This window comes from Apis dorsata, unplaced genomic scaffold (genome assembly GCF_000469605.1).
Source record: "Apis dorsata unplaced genomic scaffold, Apis dorsata 1.3 scaffold_221, whole genome shotgun sequence".
In the NCBI taxonomy this organism is placed as follows: Eukaryota; Metazoa; Arthropoda; class Insecta; order Hymenoptera; family Apidae; genus Apis; species Apis dorsata.
Window position 1 is genome coordinate 346,071 of NW_006263503.1, and position 9,597 is coordinate 355,667.

General features: G+C 45.2%; 1 protein-coding gene across 1 annotated transcript; it reads left to right on the forward strand.

Annotated features, from left to right (window-relative positions):
* Window positions 1–349: 349 nt before the first annotated feature.
* Window positions 350–5,028, forward strand: LOC102676915 (L-lactate dehydrogenase A-like 6A). The gene is made up of 7 exons (XM_006615359.2): window positions 350–941; window positions 3,668–3,785; window positions 3,897–4,070; window positions 4,139–4,312; window positions 4,396–4,637; window positions 4,711–4,891; window positions 4,924–5,028. Exons 1-6 carry the CDS (start codon window positions 780–782, stop codon window positions 4,885–4,887), a joined length of 1,047 nt encoding a protein of 348 aa, XP_006615422.1. The 5' UTR covers window positions 350–779; the 3' UTR covers window positions 4,888–4,891; window positions 4,924–5,028.
* Window positions 5,029–9,597: the final 4,569 nt, after the last annotated feature.

Consider the following 9,597-nt stretch of genomic DNA (forward strand, 5'->3'; position numbering starts at 1 on the left):
GGCGTCTGCCGATGGATCATCCGCGCGTCGATCACGCGATGCGATGCGTCCAAACGAAGATCGAGAACACGTTTCGAACATGTTTCGTCACGGCCATGCAACCCGATTTTATTACCAATCGCCCAACGTTGCGTTGTTGTTACCTCGCGTTTTTCCTTTGATTCGCTCGACGACCAATAATAAAACGCGAATGACGACTCCTCTTCCTGCATTTTCCTCCGTTTTCCTTTGCCGCGAAAAGTCAAATTGGAAAAGAAAAGGAGGGAGAAGATTGACGTTGGACGAAAGGTAGAATAGAGAGGAAGGAAGGAAGGAAGGAAGGAAGGAAATGGATATTGCGGCGGGCAATGTTGGATATTCGGGCAATTCGATATTCGTGCCGGATCTCGAATATCGGGCGTGTGAGCGGAAATTGAAATTGGCGTGTATCTCCCATATGCGCCGATTCGACAGCTGTCCATCGATTTGATCGGAATATATATCGGTATCGAGAGGGACCGATAGAAGAAATTTTCGAAAATCGATATATTTCGAATCTTTCAATTTTATTAATCTCGATAGGATCGCGGGACGAAACGTTTGTTGGCTACGCGAGCGGCCAACTTCGGGCGAAAGGATGAAGAACGTTTGACAGTCACTTTTGTTGTTTGATCTTGATGGAGACGAAATTTACAGAGTATTGTAGAGATATTCCAGATTTTCCGATCTAATTTCTGTTTTCGACTCGATCGAATCCCCGGGATGTTACACCTGACTCGTGAGTATCGCGTTCGTTAACCATGTCCGTGCCCAAAAAGAAGTTACTCGACACCGCCTGGAACACGACAACGTTTTTGCTCACCAAGCAGCCGGAAGATTTCGTGGATGGGCATCGCGTTAAAATCGTCATCGTCGGCAGCGGTTATACCGGCGTGGCCATCGGAATCGCAATCCTCTTCAAGGTTTGTCCCAAATTTTTACATCCTATATATCTCTAACCTGATATTATTTCGTCTTCCCCCTCTAAATTTTACTTTCCAAAAGAGAAACGAAAACCTGTACGTGTTGGATATAACGATGAGTAAAGAAAGAAAGAAACACTACCGCGTAAATCTACGCGTTTTCCCATTGGACGACAAAAGGACGAAAAGTGGAAGGAATGTCTGAAAGGATGCGTTCGCGTAGGAACGAGGGCTGAATGTAGGCTCGTTAGCGTGGCGAGGATGAAAGAGGGATATTATGCAAATGATCCTCCGAAAGAGCGGAGGAGGGATCGAGGGGGGGAGAGAGAGGAGGCGAGGGGACGACGCGCTTCCTTTCGCTCGTTATCGGATCGTAACGCGAGCATTTACACGTAGGACGCCCCCGCAAGATGGCCGTGGCGCTGATTTATGCCAGTCACCGGAGGAGGAATCGTTGAAATCCATACTCTGCGAGGACACCCAACCCTTATCGCGTTCCCCTCATCCGAGGGAAGGGAGGGGAAGAGAGAGAGAGAGAGAGAGAGGAGGCGCGCCTTGTCTCGTTTCTCGAGAGACTACGACCTTCACCGCTTTTGCCCACGGAAGCGGCTGTTTAAAATTGAAAAGGCCGCCCTCCTTTGTCGAATACCGCTGTCATTACGAATCGTTTCGCTGTTCCACGGAGTGTAACGTTTTCGTGCTCTCTCGTTGCGCGTAACTAACCGGGACATCCATTAAGAGGCAGCGTTGCGTTAACGCAATTTTCTCCGGCTAATTTGTATTATTCGAGTCTCTCTTTATCTTTATCTCATCCCTTTTTCTCCTCGATCGCGAATGGAAAGAAGGGGGTGGAGAATGTTTCTCGTGGAAACGGGAGAAAGGGGATGAACTAAACGTGGGCGAGTAATTCTCGGTTTCCGTGGGCAAACAACGAAGCCCTCGCATAGTGGGGCGGATCTCCACGTTACAGCCCCCTCGTGGAACATTTGTACACGACCGCGTTCCTAATAGCGGTCGTTCTTCCTCCCCCTCCCGTTTGCTACTATTTCGGTCTGTCATCAAGATCCATAATTATGGTCCTAGGGAGTGTAGAGATACCGGGTTCGAACCCGCCAGCGTTATAATTCTCCCCACGAGACAAAGTAACAAAGTCTGTTGAGGGGTCTCCTTTACGAGGCATCGAACTCGTTAACCGTCACCCGAAATCTTGGAGGATGAACGAGGGGAGAGGAGGGACGAGGAAAAGGTGAAAGCGAGAAGAGAATGCGAGAGAGAGGAGGAGAGGTGAATCGTGGCGGTTGATCCTCGACAGATCGCATCAACGAGATGATCGCGGAGTACCATCTCCACGGTTTATCGTCCACCTTGCGACCACGCTACGCCCAGCTCGGTCGGTAGTAGTAGTGGTACATACCTGCTTAAGACTCTCGTCGTCCTCCTCCTCCTCCTCCTCCTCCTCTTCTTCTTCTTCTTCTTGTTCTAGCCGCTGCTCGACTCGTTGTTACGCGTCATGTCTGTCGAGCCGCATTAAATCGTACAAACCATCTCGCGGGGACGGTGGTGAAAAGCTTTTATGCTCGTCTCTCGTCCCCGTGATTCGTTTCGCGATCTAGAAAAAGAAAAAAAAACACGCGCGTAATGATTGAAAAATGTCGATACTTGGTATAGAAAATATTCGTATAACGTTGTGAAAAAAGATCGAGAAACTTTAATCGGTCTGAGATGAAAAAAATTGGAAAGGAAGGAATAATAAAATTCGCGGAGTATTGCGCCTGTGCCCAAAACGAGAATCGACGAGAAGGAAGGGCGAAACCTTGGCTGGAGGTAACTAGAATCTTGCGAGTTTAAAAGCGACATAGGAGAGGAGCGAATCGAGTGCAAATTACGGGACACGCGTCGTTTCGTAAGGAAACGTTGATGGCGTTGACTCGTCCCCTCGATCGTGCCTTTATTAAAAATCTCGTTACAAAATACACACGGCGCAGGGTTTTTTTTCGAGTTAATTACCCCGGAGTCAATATCGTCGCGCGATACGCGAGGGTATTACGCGAGAGTCGAGAAGAGAGGGGGAGTGAGGAGAAACTTCATCAGCTGGGATATTATGCATGGTGCGGAAGTCATGCTTGATGAAGTATGGTGATTAAGCGGTGTACAATAACAGATTGGAAGCACAAGGGCGTAACGTAATATTATTAAGAAGCCGCTTCTGCTGGTAGCCGCGAGTTCGTCTTAACGCGTGAAAGTACCATCTGTCGGAGAGAAATTCGTCCATCTGGTGGCGCGTAGTTAGAAAGCTAGGAAAACTCCGATATCCTATTGCTCGGGCAACGAATTAGAGGAACGATTAAGAGAAATTATCGAAAGAAATTATTGAAAGAAAGAAAGAGAGGTCGACAAATTTCATTTATTACCAACCGTAAGAAGATTTTGACGTATCGTTCCTTTTACGTTCCAAGCCTCCTGACATCTCTCTCCCATTTGATGCGCGAACAAAGCGTCCGCCGTTCTCCTTTTCTCGTTACTTTGCCGCTGATCGAGTCGTGAGATCGCGTAAAATAGGAGGGAGGAATAATTATCGCCGGTCGAGTGAAAAATCGAGTGGAATTCGCGTTACGCGAGGCGATCGGATCCTAACGATCGAGCGCATTAAGGGATCGATCGCGTAATAACTTTGGGCCCTTCGGCTAGCTTTCCCCCGGTTAATTACTCCCTTTACGACGTTGCAGCGGCTCGCCTCCGAGCTGGTGTTCATAGACGTGAACGAGGAATTGGCGAAAGCAGAGGCGGAAGACATCAGCCATGGCGCTGCATTCCTCGGCAACCCGAAGATCATCGGTACCAAAGGTACGAGCGAAGATAAATATTTCTTTTTTTTTCTTATCCCGTTTCGAAGGAGGGGGGACAAAATGGAGAGACGAACGAAACAATGGAAAGGCATTTCGACCGTTTCCCCAGATTATTCGCTGGCCAGAGACGCGACGGTGTGCGTGATCACGATCGGTGATAGATCGACCAACGAACAAGATCCGAGCACTTTGTTGGAGCAAAATTTGAACATCTTCAAAGACGTTATACCGAAAGTGTGCAAGTACGCGCCCAACAGTATACTTTTGATCGTGACAGCTCCAGGTACAGCTCTCTTTTTTTCGCCGATCTTTTTCCTTTCCCTTTTTACGCACGAAAATCAATCGTTTCAGTCGACATACTGTCGTACGCAGCCATGAAGCTCTCGGGCTTCCCACCGCATCGCGTGGTGGGGCTGGGCACATTTTTGGACAGCTGTAGGTTTCAATACTTCATCGCGCAGAAACTTGGAATTTCGGCGAGCTCGGTGCAGGCCTCCGTAATTTGCGAGAACGGACCCACGTCTGGTAATAAATGAACAAATAAAGCCCAGCCTACGAGTTATTCGTTATCGTTTCCGCGAAAAATTTATGAAATAACGCGGGAACAGTGCCGATCTGGTCTGCCGTGACGGTGATGGGGATCAAGCTGAAGGACATAAACAAAGACATCGGTACTAAAGCGGATCCGGAATCTTGGGGCGAGCTGCACGCGAAAGTAATCGATTGCGACAACGATCTTATCTCGAGGAAAGGGTATCGGTGCTGGGGGATGGGTATCTGCGCCGCCGAGGTTGTCGACGCCATCGTACGAAATACTTGCATCTGCGTCACGGTTTCCACCTACTTGAAGGTAAGGGAATCAATTGTATCTTTTTCTCTTTTCCTCCATTTGATATTCACTATGTCTGGTTATTCGTAACCAGGGTTGTCGGCACGGTCTCGAGAAAGACGTTTACATGTCCCTGCCGTGTATAGTAGGCAGAAACGGCATAGAGACGCTTCTTCGTCACCCGTATACACCGGAGGAGCAAGAACTCACGGAGACGTCGTGTCGAACCATTTTCGAGACTCAAAAATCGATTCTCAATAATTTGGAATAAGTTACTCCTCCTCCTCCTCTTCTTCTTCTTCTTCTTCTTCTTCTTCTTCTATCGAGAATATTTCAAATTTCACGCAATTCGCACTCAGCTTTTATGTGAAAAATTAGAAAGTTGATACGATAATAAAATCGAAAATACAATTAACTCTCTCGAAACAATAGAACAAGCGTTATATAAATCGTGATCCATTCGTCGAGATTAAAGACTGTGCGTATAATTAATCGACGAACGCCGGTTTCGAGGCGACGATCTGTCGCAAGATTCCTCGATAGCCGAGCTTTTCCCTCTTTCTCCGCCCTATCCCTCCGATAAAGTCGTTCTCTCCTCGTGTACAATAACGAATCCGACAACGGTTCCTACTTAAGCCACAGATGGCCAGAAAAAGAAATTTATTCATGGAATTCAGCGAGGCAGCGTGTATAAGGTTCGGTACGAAATAATCGGCCGGTGATTCATTACCACGATTACGGAGTCGAAATTTCGTCGAGCAACCGGCTAACTAAGGTGGAAAAAGCGCGTGAAACGGATACCCGCTGCTTTTAATGGCCCCCTCCCAACTCTCTCCCCTCGTTCCGGCCTGCAACCGCGACCCGTTGTCGTCGCGACGACCAACCACCGGCCAATTCTTTTCGTCGTTCTCTCGCGCGACAGGAGCGCGGTGATTCATTATCCATGCTAACGAATGCGCGTTACGACGGAGAGAGAGAGAGAGAGAGAGAGATAGAGAGATAGAAGATTTCCTGCAGCTGGAAGCCACGCTAATAACGACAACGTCTTCATCTTCTCGAGCCTTCTCTTCTCTTTCCGACCGAACCCCATTTTTCTCTATTATCTCGATCACGCGTCTCGGCCGCGTAATTTATATCCGATTACGGATCTAACCACGCGAATAATAACGAGTCCGTTCGTTTTCCAACCAGCCTCGATATTAATTATTATCGTCTCCAACCAATACACGCGAGAAATGAAAAATTCATAATCCTCGAGGCGAAAAAGAGGGAGGAAACGTCGCGGTAGGTAACGCTAATTACCCTACTTTTTATTTCGTCGCCGCCGATTTTTAAAAAGAAAAGGAGACGCCGTGCGATATCCGATCGCTCACGCAACCGTGCACGACGCGCCACCGCTCTTCAAGCGCTCGCTCGAAGAGCGGTGCGAGGGGTAGGGTCGCCCCTTGATTGAGTTACGATTTAATTAGTCCGCGCGGCCAATCGGTAATTAAGATATCTGCTAATCAACGGACCCGTATTCCTCTCCCTCGATCTTCCAGGAGGGGAGAGGGAAGGGGAGTGCAGCACTCAACCCTCCTTCTGCTCCGTTGTTTCCATCTTTCTCGCTTCTTCTCCCCGCTTTTTACCACCTTATCCGTCCTGATTCCCGGTTCACCAGCGGGGCCGTGAATCAATCGACCAGGCCTTCCACGCGCGTCGCTAATCCTTCGAAAGAGGCGACTGGTCGGGCAAGAAGTGGAAGGTAAGGAAGATCGAAGTTCTGGTTGATATGGAATAAATTTGGGCGCTTTCTCCATTTTCCTTTCGTTTCGAAAATTTAAAAATTCTACCTTTGATTCGACCGCGTGTCCCTCGTCCACGGATCGATGGATGGAGATTTCGAAAAATTGGCGCGCGTCGATGGAAAAGAATCCGAAGAGATTATTATTTTGAAATAGATATCATCTCGCTACACTCGTTGAATCAAATATACACCATGCCAAGTAATGTATAACAAATATTGTATAATTAAACGTTTGATGTTTCAATTGTCTTTGATTTTAGGAAATTCAATTCTCTACATTTTCTTACAAAATAAAGTAAGCGACTCGTTTCGACGCGAGAACGATGGCACGGAAAAGATTCTTGAAAAAAATCTTCATAACCACGGCATCTGTCGGATAGAACGAGAATCAATTACCGGAGACGACACTAGGGAAACCTTCCTCTCCTCCTTCGTTTCTTTCCTTCGTTCTTTCCTTTCTCCAGCGTTCGCTGTTGTCGAGGCGTTCGAGAGTTCGAAAATCGTTGAAACGTTAATCCAGTTAGGCAGCTGAACGTGGAGTAGTGAATTCGGTGGTTTCCATCGAGATTAAACGTCGTATATCGGTGCAGCGCGCGCGCGAGATAACGTTGATTGTAATTAATAGCCCTGTACCCGGTTAATTGTCGAGCGAAGATTAATGGGAGAAAATCACGCCAATTGTCCGAAACTGTCCCGATCCGAGCGTTTTCGCCCCGCAAAAACTCGTTTCTCGTCACACTTGTCCGCGCGATAAAATGGAACGAGGCACGCGGAAAATTATCCTCGATATTTTTTAATCTGGGCACAAACGATTCTCTCTGAACCGCGAGATTAATTAAGATTTATAGATCGAACCTTTTCGTATCTTACCGAATGGTCGAATAGACCTTCTCCCCTCGAATTCAACTAAAAACACGACGACATTACCCGTACGTCGATGTATCAGATATAATAAAAAAAAGTCTTTCTTTTTAAATATCCGATTTATTTGAATCGGATGATTATTTGAACGTAATCGATCTGGATGGTGGATTCGTAGGATCGTACAATCCCTTGGAAAAGAATAAAAGAAAAGACTAATCGAATTCTTACGGATACACACGTCCGCAAATGTAATTATCTATACGGCAATAATGTATCGTAGGTACGAGATGAACGCGGTTGCATCCCTATAATACGATACGTGATCGTGTTCCAAGTCGTGACCTCTGCGGGTCTATCGAAATCGCAGAAAAAGATTAAAATCGATCGCGAATATAATCGTTCGATAGGGAAAATTGTTTCTATACCTTAACCTTTAACCGATGAAGAAACGCGAAAGTAGAGTTGGTTCAACTTTTTACAATCTTTTATCTTCGTCGTGTTATTGAACTTTACAACGATGGACGAAAATCTATTGCTAAAGTCTCAAAGTTAAACGCGATAACGTAGGACGATAATCGCGTTATTCAAGATCCATTCCTTGCTGCTTCGAATCGAAGTTCAACGATAACTAGTTTTCACAATACAGAAATTGTAGAACACGTTTATTTCGAATGTACAACGATAACGATTCCGCTTCATCGAATTGCTCATAATCGTACTTTAATATTTCTTCGTGAAAACAAATCTGTCGTAATCCCGTCCCGTTTTTTTCAATTACCAAATCTGTATCTCGTGTCTCAATTCGGTATCCCGCTCGTGCGAGTGTATCTCCTTCCATCGGTTAATCTGATAACGTTCCCATAAATAATTTATACGTTTCCTTCGCTCGATTATCGTATTTTATTAATTCGACGTGGAACAACAATGTTTATAACCAGTCGTGAATCGCACGCTCGCGAAATTACCGTCTCCGAGGTGAATCGCGGCCAAGATGATAAGGTTAGGGGTAGTAATTCGAGTAATTTCTTACCGATGCATACGTGGCTATTGACTGCGCGATTGATTCATTACAGGATTCTAGATTATCGATCGCGGACGATCGGATCCCGCCTTACCGACGGTATAACGCGAGAACGTACGCGCAATCGCGAGAAGGCCGGATTCCAGTTCGCGCGCGTCGATTATGCCTCGATTTCAGATTTACGAGCGAGAGAACTCGTCCCACCGGCATTTATTTATAGTTACGGGAGGGGGGAATCACTTGTCGAGTTCACCGAGTTCGGCCACTTATTCTCTTCCTCCTAGTTCTTTATTTTTTTGCACGCGTGAATGCATCTTTTAACGCTGCGGTTCACCGGCCTACGACCACCCGCGTATAATGGATGAACGTAACGTGGAAGGTAATAAGGTAATGGTTGGTAAGGTAAGTGTTGTACGTAATTTATACGTAATCGCGTTTATTTTACTCTCATCGATATTAAATCGAGTTGCAAAACGTTAAAATTATTCGATCCCACGGCGATTCAGTTATGAAATTAAATTTTTCATCCATCAAAATGTTTTTCGCGTATTTGGAAATATCGAATTGGAAAAAATGTAACAAATTACTTAACCTTTCCTTCGAGCTGTTATCGAAATAAATAATTATCCGCAATTCGATTTACATATGTTACATCGCTGGTATTAAATTGAATAAGAGAAATGTAAGAATCGTCCATTCCTTACATATACGTACATTAATTGATATATTTTAATAATTAAAATTATTGACCGATTTCATTATCGAAATAAGTATTCCAAAGTTTAAAGAAGATTCATTGGTCACCACGAAATTAAATTAAAATTAAATTAATAAAATGGTTATTTCAAAAGAAAAAAAAGAAAAAAAAGATTTCAAGAAATACTTTACAATTTCGTTAAAATTAATCGTTTCGCAATAAGAAGAAATTTCAGAACGGATTTTGTTTATTTTCTTACTTTCTTAAAACTCTTTCACGAGATCGGATAAACTCGGTACAGAAGTAATAATCCAAATAAAAATTCGCCTCGGTAAATTTACCAACACGTGTGCGCGGGCAAGAAAATATTCTCAGATCCGGATCTCTCGACAAAAACGTAACATTGTACGATCTCCGCCCAAGTTGTTCACCGAGAGATTATACGCAGGAGCAATTTGTATTTGCCCTTTTAAAATTGAAACGGCCGTTTCTTTTTTCTCTCCTTCCCCTTGTTCGCTCGTTCCCCGTTGCGGCGATCGCGAAATGAACGCTTGCCAGGTATCCGGTGGCAAGCATTTGCACGGTGTTCGAAAAAAAAAAAAAAAAAAAAAAA